This window comes from Diabrotica undecimpunctata, chromosome 5, assembly GCF_040954645.1.
Source record: "Diabrotica undecimpunctata isolate CICGRU chromosome 5, icDiaUnde3, whole genome shotgun sequence".
In the NCBI taxonomy this organism is placed as follows: Eukaryota; Metazoa; Arthropoda; class Insecta; order Coleoptera; family Chrysomelidae; genus Diabrotica; species Diabrotica undecimpunctata.
This window is the reverse complement of record NC_092807.1, coordinates 134,389,249-134,409,150: the sequence shown is the minus strand read 5'-3', so window position 1 is coordinate 134,409,150 and position 19,902 is coordinate 134,389,249. Positions and strand designations below refer to the sequence as shown.

At 32.1% G+C, this 19,902-nt stretch overlaps 1 protein-coding gene across 2 annotated transcripts in view; it reads left to right on the top strand.

Moving 5' to 3' along the window:
- Positions 1-529: 529 nt before the first annotated feature.
- LOC140441815 (amino acid transporter heavy chain SLC3A1-like) overlaps positions 530-19,902 on the top strand; it is a 36,231-nt gene continuing 16,858 nt past the window's right edge. The window contains exons 1-3 of one of the 2 annotated variants that reach the window (XM_072532744.1): positions 530-673; positions 12,541-12,770; positions 15,815-15,948. In XM_072532744.1, the coding sequence (XP_072388845.1) occupies positions 12,572-12,770; positions 15,815-15,948 (333 nt within the window). In that variant the 5' untranslated portion in view covers positions 530-673; positions 12,541-12,571. Of the gene's footprint in view, positions 674-763; positions 906-12,540; positions 12,771-15,814; positions 15,949-19,902 lie in introns of those variants that run through there. The other variant, XM_072532745.1, reaches the window with a different exon arrangement.

Genomic DNA, 19,902 nt, shown 5'->3' with positions numbered 1-19,902 from the left:
CGGAAGGTGTGTTTACATTGTGTGAAGTCATTTTAAGCTGCGGTGGCGAAGGCCTTACTCCGACTCTGGTAAATGAAAAACCAATCGCATGCTACTATAAGCTACTTAAAGCAGCTAACCTCACAAAATGATTGTACGGTAGTGTATATTTATTATTTGACGTTTTCTTTTCACAATAATAAAATAATAATTACGTATAGATGAATTACGTAGTAGTATCTAGTAGATAAATACTTTAATTTTAACAAACTATTTAATAAAACCACTTGTTTTTATTAAAAACTAGGAGTACGCTCAATTAAACAACATTCAAAGTAATATTATGCAAATAAAGCAGTAGTTACAATGTTTATTATATGTATCTAATAAGAATTATTTTTTATATCTGTCATAAATTATAATATTATATGTATTAATTGTTGATCACTTTATTTGAATTTATCGGTATTTCAATTTATCAAACCCCAAATTATGTTACGCCCATGTTGGCGTCGTCGCCACGACGCAGCCGTCCTTCGGTCTCAATGACTGCAGTCAGCTGTTTACCACGATTGTCATTCACTTTTAGGAACAGACCAAAATTGTGTTATTAAAATAAATTGGTCACATATGGTCAACCTATTAATTCAGAGAGTTTTAAAAACAATATTTGTAGTTTGATAGTAACTACTTGGTAAGTAATCTTTTGTTAATTTTACGTGTTATTATTAGAACCAGTAAAATTACGCTAGCTCTAACGTAGCGTGTGCAATTGTTGAATTTTAGGTAGAATTTGTTAAATATAGATTTCATCACAATTTTAGTAACTGAAAAAGTATCGAATGTGTTTAACTGAATTATTTTGTTCATAAATTTTGAACAAAAATATTACAAGAAATATGTTCAGATAGGACTGAGACAACTAGGTACACGTTTTTTAAATAAATTTTTTTATAATTTAAATCGGCCCAGTTTTATCTAATTGTTATTACTAAGAAAACAGAAGATACTAATGTCAACTTTTATGTGTTCAACTTTATCCAGATAGTTTGTATAGGCTTAAATAACTAATATTTTATGCGGTAAATCACTCCAAAATTATTAATGTGATAATTTTTTTGCTATCCCTATTTTTTTATTTTCATTGCACAAGCCTTTAGCTTCTTTCTGTACCATGGCCATTATTGAACGTTATTTATCATATTGGCTATCATAATTATATTCACCGCAGCTCTGAATTGGTACGACGAAGACTGATTACCTCTCATTACGAAGCCATGATATTCTTTTCCGATCGGGACTCCTTCTTCCACATATTTTACCCTGAATAATAAGATTGAGGACTCCATATCATTCTGGGTGTCGAATGACATGGGAAAAATACTCCAATTTTCGCATTTTTACGGTTTTCACTACTTCAGGTTTTTTTTTTTTTTTTAAACTTTATACCTAATGCCTCTTCATTTGTAACTTTTTCAGCCCAGCTTACTCGTAGCAGTAGCAGCCTTTCATACACCCACATTTCGAAAACTTTATTGTTTTAATATTTTTACTTTTCGAAGTTTATTTAATAATGATTTAGTGATCGTCCAGCTTTTAACTAATTGGTAATATTTCGTCCACATAATACTTTTTTCAAATTGTTCTGAAGCTATTTTCTTGTGGCATCTTAATGTAATTTACTATTTCTATTGGGAATAACCCAAAAATTTAAGTTTAAAATAAGTTTATTGTCGTTTCAGTTTCCTTTTCAGAAATCCTTTTTGAAATACAGACCATTAATAAATTAAACAAATATTGGTTTTTGTTACTTGTTGAAAAATTCGTCCAATTTAAATGTATCTGACTCATTCATGTTTACAATTCAGATATATATTTAAAAGTAGACGACTTTAAAATGGTATTGCCAATACTTATTGCTGATTTGCGTTCCTGGGACGACGTTATTGTAAGATAGTTCATTCGATTACATAAAATCAACTTTAACTTGAGAATATCCGTCAGAAAAAAATCTTTTTCTTCTTCTTCTTTTTATATGGACATGACTCTGCCTATTTCTTAATGTGCCACCAGTAAGTTATCGTTCCATTTTCGTGTCTTCCTACTGATCATCTTCCTATTGGAGAACCGTCTCCTGCCGTCTTTACTACTCTATTTGTTGTCATTCGGCTTATATGATCGTTCCATTCTACTCTTCTATTTCTTACCCAGTTCTTGATGTTCTCCAACTTGCATCTACGTCGTATATCTCTGTCCCATAGTGTCTTACCATCAATTTTTCATCAAGTGTTTTCATCTCTGCTGTTTCTAACAACCTTTTTGTCCTGTCTGTGTCAGGTCTTGTTTCTGCCGCGTATGTCATTATTGGTCTAATGACTGTTTTGTAAATTCTGCCTTTCGTTTCTTTCCTGATATTTTTATTTCTCCATATTGGTTCATTTAGGCAGCCTGCGGCTCTGTTTGCTCTATTAACTTGTTCTTCCACTTCGGTTTCGAGCTTTCCGTAGCTAGATAATGTGATGCCTAGATATTTAAAATTCATCACTTGTTCTATTATTTGACCTTCCAGCTCCAATTTACATCTTAATAAATTTGCTGTTGTAACCATGCATTTTGTCTTTTTTGGGAAAATAAACATGTTAAATTTTCTGGCGGTTATATTAAATTGGTGCATCATTCGTTGTAAATCATCTTCACTTTGTGAGAGTAGTATTGCGTCGTCTACATATCAGATTATTTTAAGTTGTTTTTCTCCCATTTGGTATCCTTTTTTAGTTCGTACTTTTTTTATTATTTCATCCATAATCCGGTTGAGCAATAGAGGACTCAGGGAATCTCCCTGTCTTATTCCATTGCCAGCTTCAATAGGGTCGGTTAGTTCTTGTACTTTTACTTTTATTGTGTTGTTTTGGTAGATATTTTCGATCGTTTTGATTATTCCTAGAGGTATCTCTCTTGCGTACAATAAGTGGATAACGTCTTTTAATTTGACCTGGTCAATGTAGGTTTGTGGTATTCTAATGATTTCTCTTGCACTTGCCTTATCATAAATATAGCGTCGGTGCATGATCTTCCCAACCTAAAACCTTTTTGTTCTTCTGCTAGTGTTATAATTTCATTCAGTTTATTTGTTATCACTTTGGTTGTTAATTTTAGTGTTGTGTTTAATAAATTAATTCCTCTGTAATTTTCCGGGTCTGATTTGTCTCCCTTTTTGAAGAGAGGTATTAGGATGCTTGATCTCCATTCTTGAGGAATTCTGTTTTGTTCTATTATTTTTTGGATTAGTCTTAATAGTTGTTTGGTCAGATCTGGTCCTTCATACTTTAGGAGTTCGTTCGCTATTCTGTCTGCTCTTCTGGTGATTTTTTATTTTTTAATTTCCTTATTGTTTCCTTTACCTCTTCTTCCTTAATACGTATTTCTTCGTTTGTCGTCACCTCTGGTGTTGGTGGTTAATTATCGCCATCTTTAGCAAATAGGGATCGAAAGTAGTCTACCTATGTTTCCTTCTGAATATGTTTCGTTTTTATTAGTTCATTCATCTCTAAAAAAAAATCATAGCATGTACTTCGTCTTTAACACAACCACATACCATGATGATAGTAAAACTCTCCTGTTAGTGATTCCATAGTAAATCATAAAAAAAGCAGAAAAAAACCTCATAATACTATCCCGATATGGTAAGTATGTATTTGATCTTACATTTAGTTCACTCTCAATAAACAAACTCTGATTTTATATGTATATTATTTAAAACAAATGATGTATCTTCAATATGTTACTGACTTACTATAATAGTGGTATTTTTTAACTTCCTCTTTAAATATGGGTAACCAGATCCTACTGCATTCTGCCGAGGAATTTGCGACACAATTGGTCTCATTTAGCATAATTAGAGCCGCTTCCTTGATTTTTCTCTTCTTGAAACTATTTAATAGTTTAACATGGAATGCAAAAGTGGCATCTGACCCTAAATACATCTGACAGGTACTTCAAAATACGAGTGGTTCAAGGTCGTATTTTAAATATCTGCCAATGGTGTATTTAAAAAAACAACTTAATTTATTAAATTATGATACAGTATAGCTATATTAGTAGGCCTGGTCACCAAACCAATTGATTGATTTGGTTGAGCAGCATTGCTAGGTCATCGAAGTCAAAACATCGTATGCTATTCAGATTATAGAATTTTATAGTATGGATTATCGTACTTACTTATATTTTATTGAACAAGAAATTTACAAATTATATGTTTATTACATTGTAATGGGAATAAGCCACAATTAAAGTGTTGTCTTGTTTAAGACGTTTTGTATCCATGATTTTCTTGGTGCTAGGGCTGTTGACCTTCTTTAGTTTCACTCTCATCTACAAAACAACCAGGTTGTGATCGGAGGATATGTCCGCTCCTGGATAAGTTTCAGATGATATTATAGAATTTCTATATCTTCTGTTGACGATAATATAATCTATTTGATTTTTGACTATTTTGTTGTTATTGTTAAAGATGGACCGAAGAAGGCTAATTAGATAGAGATAGATAGAGTCATAGTTTCCGCCCCATAGGTCATGACCGGTAATACGCATTGGTCAAATACTTTTTTTTTTAAGGCTAATTGGTATGTTGGTCCTAAGTGTGTCTCGCAGTTTTCCAAAGGCTGCCCACCCAGGCTATCTACAGTAATCCGTCTTTGAAATTCGCATGTTTGGTTATCCCTCCCGATTCTTATTTGATGACAAAAATATGAATATTTCTTCACCAGTTTTTGTCTTGAATAGTTAAATGGTTATTGGGGATCATATTTGTCATAAACAGAGATAGAGCTAGAAACGCCGAAGAAAACTTCAGTATAGACCAATATAATTTTGAGGTAGTAAATAAGTTTACATATCTGGGTTCTCTCATAACAAACGATAATGACACATCTGAAGAAGTAAAACGGAGGGTACTGCTAGCAAACAAATGTTATTTTGGACTAAGCAAGCAGCTAAAAAACAGAAATTTAAGCCAGAAAACCAAACTAATAATATATAGAACACTCATCCTACCAGTGCTGACATATGGGTCAGAAACATGGACCATCTCCAAAACAGACGCAAATCTTCTGCTCGTCTTCGAAAGGAAGATACTAAGAAGAATAATGGGCGCATTCTGTGAGAATGGTATTTGGAGAAGGCGATTTAATTTCGAATTGTACGAGAAGTATAAAAAAATAGTAAATGGTAGAGATGTAATATCCTTCATAAAAATAGATAGGCTTAGATGGGCTGGACATGTGTCAAGAGCAAATGAAAATTACCCACCCAGACGAACTCTATTATCGGTCCCAGTGGGAAATAGGAGTAGAGGCAGACCACGACTGAGATGGAGGGACGGTGTGGACGAGGACGCAAGGAAAATCGGCGCGGCAAATTGGCAACGGTTGGCGATGAACAGAAACGACTGGCGAAATAGACTGGGGAAGGTCAAGGCTCAACTAGAGCTGTAGCACCACTGATGATGATGATGATTTGTCATAAACTTAGTTTTGGTCAAGTTCATTCTGAGGCTTACCTTCGAGCATGCAAAGTCCAATTCATTCAATTTATTTATTCTTTAGACAATTTACCATTCAAAAAATGGAAGAAACTTTCTTTTTCATTGAGATAACAAGCAATAAACAAATAGATTTTCGCAATTGCAGAATCGAAAACACAAAATTTGCGAGTATGTGTTATTTACGTGCACATGTATTTTGCATGCTAAATATTTTACTGCATGTACCTATTTTAAAATTTCATTAACTGTTCGACGCAGGCGAATGTCGACAACACGATAACGGTTTATGTTTTTGATTCTACAAGGGCAAAAAGCTATTTGTTTATTGCTTGTTAACTCAATGAAAAAGAAAGTTTCTTAAATTTTTTTCATTAAAAAATTTATTTAAAAATTATTTATAAAAGGTATATAATTAAAACACCCAATCGGGCTACATCACAAAACGTTTTCGGAATCTATATTCCATCATCAGTGTGTCCTAAAAGTATATAACCACTTTAATTAAAGAAAACATAAAATTTAAAATTTTAGGGGGGGGGGTATATGGAGAAGGAGATGATAAATTAGAGAAGACCTAGCAAAGAAGTTATTGTAAAAAGAATGGCTTAGCTCAAAAGAACACAGAGACACAAAACCTCAAGCAAGAATTCGGGCTAGCCTCACTACACTAGAATTTGGCTTTGAGATAAGGGAAAAAGAGATCTTTTAACCAAAAGAATACAATATAATAAGGCAACTGAAAATCTGGAACTATAAAAAGGGGTAAGATAAGAGAATATACGGAAATGCTTAGGAAAATACTGAAATGGGCGCCAGCTAATTTCTGAAGAAAATTAACGAAAAATAAATAAAGTTATGAACAACAAGGAATAAAGTACTATTGATATAATACCCTGTAATAATGTTTAAAACCGAAAAAGACACTATTGACCTTGTTCTGTTATATTATAACTGTAAGCAGGAACTGAAATAAAAGCAAAACTACTTGTAACAAATATATTTATAATATTAACAACTAACAAAACTCACCCATATATATATATAATATATATATATATATATATATATATATATATATATAGAAAGATATATATATATATATATATATATATATATATAATTTTAAAAACCCTGATACATAAATTTCTTCCCTTCCTTTTTAAAAACCGCTATACAAAAATCATGAACCCCTTCCTTAACAATGAATCTAATTTATTTAATTAATAACCATTTATCTAACTTCTTATAGATGATACAAAAACTGTAATAAGTACTAACCTTGGTATATGCATATACAAAGTTGTAAGTTACAAGAAAAAAAACCTTAACCCTATGAAACTTAATATTAATGTCTGTCACAACACTACAGCTGTCCTGGTTAGGTCCCCTTAAAACTCTGACGGTCCTTGGGGCTCCAAAAAAGCAAATGAAGAAGAACGCTGTGGTTCTGGAGACAATCGGTTCCTGGTTACCAATGGGTTGAAGTAGGTGTTTGGTTAAACTAATCCTAATATTAATCGTTATCCTAATCGTTATCCTAATCGTTATCCTAATCGGGTGAAATCTACAAAAAATAATCTACAATAACATATACTCTTACATCGAATTACCACAATAAACAAACATTTTATTTCATCAGCTGACTGTCATCCTGCCTATTTATTGCGTCTGCGCATTTAAAGAATATCTAGTAAATTAGGCATGAAAGTTTTTATACCGAGTAGGTATACAAAAAAACAGAAAAAACCTAATTAGGTGTCCGATAAATTTACGATCTAAGCTCAAGGCCACATGATACATATGAGAAAACTCGGATTTTACACTGTTAATATTTCAAAAGACAATGAAAATATCAATAAAATGATAGGCCTATAAAACTAAATGATTTAATTGCTCACCTGGGTTTTAAATAATCATTTCGGCAGATTTGGAAGCCGGGTTTTAAATAATCATTTCGGCAGATTTGGAAGCCGGGTTTTTCAATCAAGATTCTTTATCATATTATGTTGTTCCAATTCCTTCCTTGATGTTCGGGGAAAATATTAAATCCAATCCCAGATTTTCTACCCGATTTTAAGACAAAAAAAATGCCGGTTAAGGCTTGGAGAAATACACCTCTCTGTGTGAGTTGTTGGCCAAAACTGATTTTATCCTAGCGACTCTTGACCACTTTAGTTGATTACACTTGCGCATCGTATCGTCTATTGCCCATAAACGTTTCATAAACGGGATTCTGAGGGGTTTTAGGATTTTAATAATAAATTATATTAATTAATTATATGTTAGCAGTTGTGACTGCTACATATTGGATCTTATATATTATGATGTTAAAGTTACAATTGGAATTGATAACATGGCAACATAAGACTCTGCTAGAAGTTGCTGGTTATGAGACAAAGTGTCTACGAGGACTTGTTGATAGCAACTTACAATATTAACATGTAATTAATTAAGTTAATTAACAAACAATTAAAATTACAATATTAACATGTTAAAACAGAAGTCGGAACAAAGCAGTCAATGTAACTTGAGTTATTTTTCTAAATATGACAGTAGCCAGCAACATTTAAAATTGAAAGAGTTAAAATTATAATAAAATAACAGTAGCAACCATCAAGTTGTAGTTGAATTATGAATTTATCCTAAATTTAAGAAAATTGACAAATTTTTTTTTTAAAAAAAATTCTCAAACGGTCAAATATTTGTTAATGAAATGTATGTTAATGAAATTAATCGTCTTTTTTGCATATTTATTAGTTGCTTGTGCTTTAATTACGATTCAATTTTTTTTATCCACAATAAAAATAAAAAGGCTGAAAGGATTTTTTATAATAATGTGGATGTTCGACATTTTATAAACAGCTTCTTTCTCGATATAAATCAATTCCGTAGAAACTTATTCCAGTCTCCAAGATATTTTAAAATTTTATTTTTATTTTATAACAAAATAGAAAGACAAATAAACCAGAAATTATCAACCAAAGAAAAAAAGAAAATGAATTTCATCACGTTATGTCTAACTGCTGATTTTCATTTGTCTTAAATATTTTTTGGCCAATCAAAATTAAAGTTTGATCAAACTGACCTTGACAAATAGAAGATCCTCTATTTTTAGAGGATTTGATCATACTTAGGATGTGACGTCAAATGTTGTAAATTTTTTGGTTTGGTCAAACTAGTTTGATAAAATATTTGACCGTCTGACATGGACTGGACTGAAGTTTGGTGAAATTTTGTGGGTACTGATAGGCAACCAACTATACAAATGTTTAAATTATTTTACATATTTATAGTCGGTACTCAATGTTGGTAAACCAAGAACGGTTGACTACATAGGATAATTCCATCGCCCAAATTTCTGCAGCATGCGGCTGTGACGTAGGTGTGGGGATGACAAGCAATTATCGACCTTATTGTCACTATTAACTTTTACGGAAGATGAACTTAATTTGAGATTAAAAAGTTTAAAACGAAAAATTTACGTTTTGTTTTTGTAAATAGATGGCAGATAATCAGATTTTTAACAGTACCTAAGACATTCAGACTTATAAATTCTTAATCATCTGTTTTACATGGCAAATAAAATTTATTTTCGAAATGAATGCATATTTTGCTAGTGTTATAATTAAATTAATAAATGTCAGTTTACTTTCAAAATAAATATTTCTGGTAAATAAAATCTATAAATCCGTGTTTTACTTACGTAGTCAGAGCACAAATTGATATCCAAAAACATTTGATGATAAATAAAACTATTCAATACTGAACCGTTTATTTTATAAATATGCATAGGTAAAACTAAACAGTATACAATACTAGGAAACTTTAGAAACATTCCCTACCGAACAATTTTATTTAATTATCTAATTTTTGACCTAGTTGAATCCAACACGGATAAGTTTTTTCGCTTCAAATTTTCAGCTTCCTTGAATTTTAAATTTCTATAATTTATTCTAATTATTGTTCTTTCTATTGGTCTATTGTTCTATTCTAATTATAAGTTTTTATGAACAAAAGTTTTTAGTAAGCGCATATGGCAGCACTTTTTCTTTTTTTTAAATCCTTTTTGAAATGTCTCCAACAACTCTATTATTTTTCCTAGAGGATCAATATATTTTTAATAATATATATTCCATAATTTTATTTTGTAAACCACTCATCTGTAGGCTTGATAAGACCTCCATAAGAGAGTTGCTGCACCCATGATGGTAAACTATAAGTTGTGTCCGCGGAGACAGTCCCTGACTAGTTCACTAACTTTGTATGTGAAATTACCCAAATCTGGTAAACTATCTTTAAATTTTTTTGCTAAATACCCAGCGATGTATTCTAAGGCATCTTCTGTAGTTTCCTGCAAATCACTGACAACACAATATGAGGTGGTAGACTGATTAGAAGATGATTCTTGGGAAGGGAAAGAACTACTATTGTTAGATACATCAGGTTCTTCTATTTTTTCTTGAGGAATTTTAAGATTGGTTTTTTGGAATACTTTTGGACTAATATATTGATCCACACTCAGAAAAAAGTGCAATTTGGTTTGTGGTTAACACTTTATTTAACAAAATTTCAAATTTTTTCTGAACATTCATATTTATTGCTTTGGAATACCTCAACTGACTTGTTAAACTTTTTATTTTCATTTGACCCTTTTTCTTGAAATTGGAATGATCAGCTATTAATTTTTCATACTTGTTTAATAATTCTATGTATTTTGCTAGAAAATCTACTTCAGGCTTTAAATCTATATTGTCACCAGCTTGTTCAAAAATTATTTCAAATTCAGTAATAGTATGTTCATGTTAATTAGATGCAATATTCAAAATATGTGAATCAACCTTTGTAATTTCTACTACAAGTTGCTTTCTGTTTCTAACATCTAATCTACCTTCACCAGTAGAGACAGAAGGTGTGTCAAAGGTATGTTTATATCAACGTGTGTGTGTGTGTGTGTGTGTGTGTGTTTTATTGGCATTGGTTTTGACAACCAACTGGCCAGTATGTTTATATAAACAAAGTGTTGGAACTGCAGTTTTCTTTAAAAGGCTTTTAGTAGGTAAACATAAAATAAGTTTCGTTAAACAATTTTTATAGGCATTTTATTGCTTTTTTATTTTACCTAATAATTCATTTTGAAGATCTCTTTTATAGTCATTGTTTGTAAAATGAACAGAGCATATTCTACTCTTAGAATCAGGATTAAAATTATCAGCTCTTCTGCATCGGTTAACCCATTCAGCTCTTATAGTTTTCGACACTAAATCCTTTCCTTTTGGAAAACTGTGAAAAATAACACGCATATTCTTGGTTTTCACACTCTTAAAATTATTGTCACAACCATATAATATGGCACATATATTACCACCCATTTTGTTTATACAAGTAAATTGATATAGAAACAATAATTAAATAGTCTTAAAAGGCCGTTAAAACGCTAGTACAACAAAAAAATTGGCAGCAGGCACAACTATTATATATAAAACAATAAGAAATGTCAACCACGAATCCCCACGCCTACGTCACACTCAACACAACGCATTTCTTACATTAGAGCATAGGACAAAATCAATCCTATCTGTGTTTAGTGTCCTTGGTGGTAAACTAAAGATTTTTACAAAAGGCCCTTTATATTTTTGCGACATTTCGTACCTGGAAAATGGAAAAACAGATATGTGTAGGAAGTTGGGTTCTTTACTTTTTATTGTTGAAGAGTGAAATAGTAAATGATGTATTTGAAAGTGCTATTGAGATGAAGTGTAAATAGAAAAAAAAATTTTGTAATGTAGTGTTCATGTAGTACTTAAGTTATAAGTTCATGAACATAATTAACTGATTAAGTGTTAAAGAATAAAGTTGGTTAGATGTTATTCTGTGTTAACAAAATATATAAAACAAGCAAAAAATTGATGGCCAATTGGTGGTTTTGTAATGTATTCTTCGTATATTTAATCTTTATTAGTAGAGAACCAGTATATAGCTATTTATAAAAGAAGTTTTGTTAAAAAAAAGTGTAATAATTATTCGTGTTCCTTATTATATTTTTTATGTGTTTCCAAAAAAAAAATGTAAAAATATAGGACCATTTTTAATTTATTTTATTTTTAAATCAATTTTTGTAGCTAAACTATCTATAGTTTAGTATATTTTATTTTAATTTAAAACAGTAGATTCAATTACTATTTAAATGGGAATAAGCCACAATTAAAGGTTAAAATACGTTTATTGACGTTTCAATTTCCACTTCGGAAATCGTTCTCAAAATACAAACATTAGTAAATTAAACAAATTTTGTTTTTTGTTACTTAGTGAAAAATTCTTCTAATAATTTAATTTTATCTGACTCATCTATATTGACAATTCAGACATACATTATACATTTTAAAGTAGACGACTTTAAAATGATATTGCCAATATTGTTGAGTTGCGTTCCTGGGACGACTTTACTTATAAGATAGTTCATTCGATTACATGAAATCAACTTTAACTTGAGAATATCCGTCAGAAAAGATCATAACATGTAATTCGTCTTTAAAAAGACAAATACATGCCATGATGACAGTAAAATTCTCCTGTTAGTGATTCCATAGTAAATTATGAGGGAAAAACCAGAAAAAAAACCTCATAATACTATCCCGACATGGTAAGTATTTGATCGTGCATTTAGTTTACCTTCAATAAACACCAAATTCCAATTTTATATGTTTGTTATTTAAAAAACATAAATGATGTATTCTCTATATGTTACTGACTTACCAATACTGGTATTTTCCTTTTAATAACTTCCTCTTTCAATATGGGTAACCAGATCCTACTACATTCTGCCGAGAAATTCGCGACACAATTGTCGCGAATTTGAATAAAATAATTTGAATCGAAATTCCTCGGCAGAATATAGTAGGATCTGGTTACCCACTCATCGCATTTAAATAGTAATTAATTTAAAATGCCACAAGAAAATAGCTTCAGAACAATAGTAGATTCAATGTCTAAACCAGTAAAATTATCGTCATACTTTCTAGATTGAAACGTACTAAAAATATGCTATAAGCAATGGACGGTTTTTTAAGAGTAGATAACCCAAATTTGCCATCGTCTCCAACAAATTCATTTATGGCTGATGAAGTTGCTTCTATATGCCCATTAATAACTCCTTCACCACCAACAAATGATCTGATTAATCCTCTGCCAGAGCCAGAACCTGACTTCTCAATTGGACGTGAATTGGCAAATAAGCTCCATCATGTCGGTGGTAAGGTTTAATTAAATAATTAAATATTATACTTAGTTACATAGAAATCCGAACACCCAGTTTAAATGATTTTATTTCAATAAAATTTGGTATAATTTATTTATCTTACTGAAAAAACAAGTCATAAAGTTTTTAGCCTTATCAGTTGGAGATTCCGGTTTTTATACTTTTTGTTTTTAAATTCACCAACAATCTAAAAATGAATATTTCAGCCGCAGTAAAGATCCAAATTTGGCGGATGGTCGTTCTTGACATTTTTTACGATTGGTTACGATGCCTACGAGTATGGAGACCTGTACGATTTCGTCAACTTAGTGAGTTTGATAGGGGCCGTATAATGGGACTTCGGGAAGCTGGACTTTCTTTTTGGGAAGTTGTAGTTAGAGTGCAAAGAAGTGTAGACACCGTGGTTAGGTGTTGTCAGGTATGGCTTCAAGAAGGCCGTACGCAAAGAGCAAGGGGCACTGGACGCCGCAGTAGAACAACAGACCGTGAAGATCGCCGCCTAAGATCATTGGCCTTAAGAGACTGTTTCTCCACTACCAGCTCCATTGCAAATGAATAGTTTGCAGAACACGGAAGACCTATTGGCATGCGAAGTGTTTACCGACGAATGAGAAGTTTTGGCCTGTTTTCATACCGACCACACTGGGTCCTCCCTTTAACTCCAGAACACCGCCGTAATCGCCTTAAGTGGTGCAGAGAACGGTCACTCTGGAATCAGGAATGGAACAGTATTGTCTTTAGTGACGTGTCTCGATTTTGTTAAGGCATGCACGATGGTCAAGCAAGGGTTAGAAGGCGACGTGGTGAAAGGAGGAATCCACAGTTTTTTGTTGAAAGACACATGTTCATCACACTGTTGGAGTTATGGTTTGGGGTGCTATAGCTTATGGTTCCAGGTCACCTTTAATCTTTATCAGAGGTAACATGAACGCGCAGCGTTATATCCAAGAAGTTCTAGAACCCCACCTTTTACCCTATCTTGACACCCCGGCAAATCCAACTTTCCAACAAGATAATGCCCGACCACATGTTGCAAGAGTCACAATAGACTTCTTTCAACATAATGATGTCACATTGTTAGCATGGCCACCACGATCTCCCGACTTATCCCCAATTGAGCACGTGTGGGATATGATGGGTTGGATATTTCTCAATTTGCAACGTCCTCCTCAGACTCTACAAGCACTTCGAGAGGAGTTGGTGGTTGACTGGAATGGGATAAAACAAGAGGACATTGACCACCTGATCAGAAGCATGCTTAGGCGCGTTGGAGAATGCGTAACACATCGGGGTGCATCTACACATTATTAAAGGTAAAAGGGCTTTAAAGTAATGTAACCATTTTGAAATTTTAATCATTTACTTATTATGCTTCATTAAGTACTTATACAAAATTTTATTAAAATAAAATCATTTAAACTGGGTGTTCGGATTTCTATGTCACTTAGTATATATCTAACTCTGAATGTTTTACTAATAAGCATATTATAATTAGTTGATATAACTAGGCTTAGGTAAATATGCAAAAGAAAAAGTGAAATATATGCGCATAAATATTCTGACATGATTTTTAATTGTTTAGAGTTATTATCTCGTCTTCGACTTCCTGTACTTCTATTTCATCGTCTTCATTGTACTCCACTTCATATGTTGTTGTAAATACTGTTGGTGAATTGCAGTATTTTTTTAGTCACATGTTATGAGTAATATTCCGTCCTAAATCTTGTTTTAATTAAATCTATTCTACTCGTTTCTTTTTTGTTTGTTCTGAGGTTTTTAACCGTTTTTCATGCTTCCCTTTATCTTATTGACCTTATATATTTATTAAGCTCTTCTCATTTACTTTCTCAGAAGGTATTTTTTCCTTTAGATACTAGATTTTATACTTGTTTAATCTGGACCATGTTTAAACTTGCATATGTTCGTCTATCATCTGGGCCATTTGTTTGCACATCTTTTGATATGATTATTTCTTGTTGTGTACTACATTTTCGATATTATTTGTCCTATGCTGATGAGGCGCTTCATAAGCTGCTTCATTGATATTATTTATTATGTCTTGGTAGGTATTCTGGGCTGAGAAGTACATCAAATTAGTTAATTTTTGGCTAAGCTGTAACTTATATAAAAATGATGTTGAGTTGTTGGGCAATGCATCAATACTGTATTTAGGTGAATTGGCTTCTAGTGGTTTTTATTGTGGTAATTGGTTGTCAGTTGGTCAGTTCCAGTTAGGTGAGTTTCGCACTCTGATCCTCCTAATACTCTCGCCTCTTTTGCTTCTATGTGTGTTTCTTGTTTTGTTATAACATAATCTATAATATATTTAGTGTTTCTCGTTAGTTGGACCCATATATATTTATATATGTTTTTATGTTGGTATAATCCGTTTGAGATTTTTAGAGAGTGCTATTCACAAAATTCAATAAACTATTCCCCATTTTCATTTATTTTGTTGTCCTTGTAATTTGCTACGACTTTGTCATTTATTTTGCCTGTCCAATCATTAAAATCTTTCTACAGCACAATTTCTTTGCAGCTAATTATAGTTTTAAAAAGTTCTCATAGGGTTTCAGAGAATATTTGTTTATATATGTTTTTGATGCACTTTCTGATGGCGCGTATATTCTAATGATCTCAAGTTTTTAATAATATTGATACTACTGCTTGTACTTTCTCTAATCCATTATAAATATTGTATAAATCCTCCCATGGCTTCGCTATATTGGCCTTTTTTGAATGTATAAGAACTGTGATACCTACCTAATTTTTATTTGCATTACTTCTGCTATGATTTCGTCTGATTTGAGCAGTGTAGACTTAAGTATTTCTTGGCATTTATTGACAGTATCCACTGCGCATTGATACTATCACCAAGGCAATTACGCTAGTAATTCATCCCCCTCCTTTCTTATCCCGGCGTGGGACCGACAATGTCGGAGTTAAATTATTTAAAAAAACTTTATTATTCATAAGTATTAACTATTTTCAATTTTATTAATAGATTGTTGGAACTAATTCAATTTTCATTTCATTAGGTGATGGAACATCAGATGAAGATAAGGCAGAATCAGCTTCCTCAAGTTCGTCAGCTTTAGCTGAGTCTCAGCTACTAAATCATAGAAATATTTATCTTAATCATAACGGAAATAACGAAGAAAAAGAGCAAGAGGTAAATAATATTTTTTAGTCACACGTCTACTGAACCAATGCTTCTTAAACAACTACATTTTTAATTTATTATCGATCAGTTGTTTTTTAACGTTATTGCAGTTTTTGCAAATAATTTTTAACCTTTTTTTTATTTTCCTCTCTTAATAATTTGTTAGTCTCGACGTTGTGCTGAAATTGTTTTATTTTCTTGTGGTATTTAGATTTTTGTCATTTCGCCTTCAAGATAAGAAAGCATTATAAACATTCAAAACAAGGCATTTAAAATACAATTTTTTAATTATGAATTAAAACTTGGAAATAAAACAAATTATTTCTTTTCTTAACATGTCTACCTTATACCGATGGTTATTTCATTTTCGATTAGAAATATTTAAAGTTATTTGGATAATATTATTTTTGGCGTGTCCTCCTAAAACTAATTTGTTTGAAGTCATTTAATTTCTTTATTATTTTTCATATTTATTAATAAAATAGAACATGTAATCATATCCGATTGACTGTCGGAAGACAGTGTTATACTGGCATGCGTAGCAGCTTATTGGAAAATACACTGCAATCAAAGAGCTAATGAATTTACTATAGTTTATTTTTATGAACGAGAGAGTAATTAGCATAATTTTAACTGGTAGCTCCGACCACTCCATGGGCGTGCTCAAGATTAATTGAAAAATTACTTTGAATAATTGTAAAAAATAAATGAATTATTTCAGTGTTATAAAGTGTTATGTGTATGTAAACAAAAGTGACCTCTTTTATCACACACTATATTAGAACTGACTGGCCTACATTAAAAAGGGTTTTAAAAAATTCACATTTTTTTTAATTTTTAAAAATTACAAAAGAGAAAAAGAGTTTTTAAAACCGTCTAAGGTATGTTAAATAGATGAATAAAAACATTAATATAAAACTTACAGCTACTTGTTACAAATCCAAATCAGATTCAGAAGATGAACTTTCAGAACCAAGATTTATAATAACTGGCTCGATCATTTTATCAGTAATATTGTCCAGCTTCCACATTTTTTCCTCTTGTTTAATAGTGTGATTTACTGCCTTTTCCCAGTTTTCAGGTTTTACATTATTTACGGCCTCCAAAAACAACTGTTTAACATCATGAATTTTAAAAGTGGTATTTTCTCTTGAAACTTCACTCTTTATCTGTGCCCATACCAGTTCAATCGGGTTTAATTCACAATGATATGGTGGGGATCTAAGTACTGTCATTCCACGATTTTTCGCAATTTCATCAATTTCGTATTTTTTAAATTTTTCTTTATGAAGGGCACACAACGAATAAAGTTCCTTTCTTATAGATCCGGGATGGTACGTAATATTTTTTGAACTCAGCCAATTCTGCAAGTCTTTTTTTAACCACTTGGTTATGGGCAGTCCTTCTATAAGTCTGGAGTGATAACTTGCATTATCCATTACTATTACACAGTTCTTAGGAAGAAGATCTATCATTTGTTCGAACCATTCTTGAAAGACATCAGCGTTCATGTCTTCATGGTAGTCACCGGTACGAGTTGATTCAAAAGTTAATAAACCACCTTCAACAAAACCGTCTGAACTGCCAATGTGTACTATTATCAGCCTGCGTCCCTTTCCTGATGGTGGGTTTAAACCAGTAGATAAGTTATTTACAAAAGCGTGCCTTTGACTTGTAACAGTTTCATCCTGCCAAAATTTATTTGGTGTATGACCCTCGTTGATCCATGTTTCATCAAGATAAAATATTTTTCTTTTTTGGTTTCTCATTTCCTTTATGGTTCTTAGAAAATGTCTTCTCCATATGACAATATCGCTTCTTTCTAATAAAATAGACTTTCTGGGATTCTTTTTTCAGCGGAAGCCTATTTCTTTTAAAAGTTTCCATAACGTACTTCGACTCATTTCTGGGTAATCCTTATCATCTCGAACTGAGACAAGAACTTTATCCAATGTTGTAAATTCTTGTCTAAAGAAGAATTCATGCACTTTCCGTCGAAGTCCTTCTTTAAAATGATATTTTATTTGAAATTTTGGTTTCCCTGGATCATTACGTGGCCTTTGAAAACTACCACATTTCTCTTCTTTAATAACTCTGTAAATCGTAGATTTCCCAACACCAAGTGTACTGCTAACTAACTCAACGGTCTCATCAACACTTTCACATAAACGTTTGTCTGTAAATGATTTAAAACAATTAAATATTAATGTTTTTTCATTAACTGTTAGAGGACCAATTTTTCGGCGTTTACACGGCACTTCCAAATTTTCCATAACACTAGTATACACAATAAACTGCACCTTGCAACTGAAGTACCTACTTTTAGTGAACTGTTAAGAATTTTGAATACGCCACTTGGACCTTCCTATATACAAAATGGAAAAACCCACTATCACATTTTCTGTGGAATAAGTTTAGAAGGTAATTATCTAGTCAATTACTGTCGTAGATTCCTGGAATTAAAGAATTAAATGTTTGATTGTTGAAACCCTTACTTCGTGGAATGCACTCATTTCAGATAAAATAAAACGTTTTATTTTATCTAAAGAATTAAACTTTATTTTGCAAATAGATAAAATAAAACGTTTTATTTTATCTAAAGAATTAAACTTTATTTTGCAAATAGGTAGGTACTTATTAAACTTTTATTGGTTATATATAACCAATAAAATAAACATCTTACATTTCTTGCAAATTCATTAGTACCTGTTAACCTCCATCACTCCGACACTGGCAACCTTATCTAGGGATTAGTAACCCTCACAACTATTGTATTCTATTCTGCTCCAACCTTTATACCTGGTGGTCATACTCAATTTAAAATTGTTTTCCTATATACTTCTGTAAACTTGTTGACAAATATCTGTTTTTCATTGAGTCACCCGTATCAACAGTTTAGGGATTTGCATACATAATTTATTGTTTTATTACTCTCTCATACATAAAAATACACTATAGAAGAGGATCAGGTACTAAAATGATTCGGTCCAATACCAAAAGGCTCCAACCTAAGATTCTTCGCTCATCATCATCACAGTCATTAACATCTTATAGCAAATGTGTTGTGGTTCATCATTGAGCTCCAGCAGCTCGGATAGTTTAAATAATGATATTTCTCCGCTGGTCGCGGTCATCTGTTACATGTACTACCTTGGTATACTATTTGTCAAGAAGTTTTTTCGTAATATCTGTCCATCGCTGTGGAGATCTGCCGCATTGAGCTCTGAAGCTTTCCTTAAATCACTAACCGCTTCATTTTGTGATCACTTCGATGGATATGACCAAATAAACTTAAAATTCTACAGAAAACAGTACTAGAGAGACGCCGATTGCACTGAGTTCATCTGATTCTTTGACTTTCCATGTCCCGCACGCATAGTGGGCAGGGCAGGTTATATGGAAAAATACTGAAAGAAAAACTTGAAAAATCTATCTCAAATAAAATCGGAGATCAGGCGGGGTTCACTTCAGGAAGATCTTGCATAGACCACATATATACACTCCAACAATAAATTGAAAAAAAAATGGCAAAAAATAGACCAGTATACATGGCATTCATAGATTTAAAATAGGCATATGACACGGTCCCCAGAAAACAACTATAGAACACGATGAAGGAAATCGGTATAACTCAGAGGTTAATAGAAGCCGTAAAAAACCTTTACAACAACAACAACAAGGTAAGAGTTAAAACCGGCAATAAATACTCCAACGACTTTAAGACCACAAAAGGCTTATTGCAGGGATGCTCTACATCTCCGACACTATTCAAGATATTCCTTGAACAAATATTAAAACCATGGAAAAGGAAATGTGAAGGGATGGGAATACCAATCCGGGACAACTTCTTGTACACATTAAGCTTTGCTAAGTAGTAACGGCTCAAGATAAAGAAGATCTGTGCTATATGCTCCGAAAATTAGAAAAGGAATACACAAAAAATGGACTGGAAGTAAATCTAGA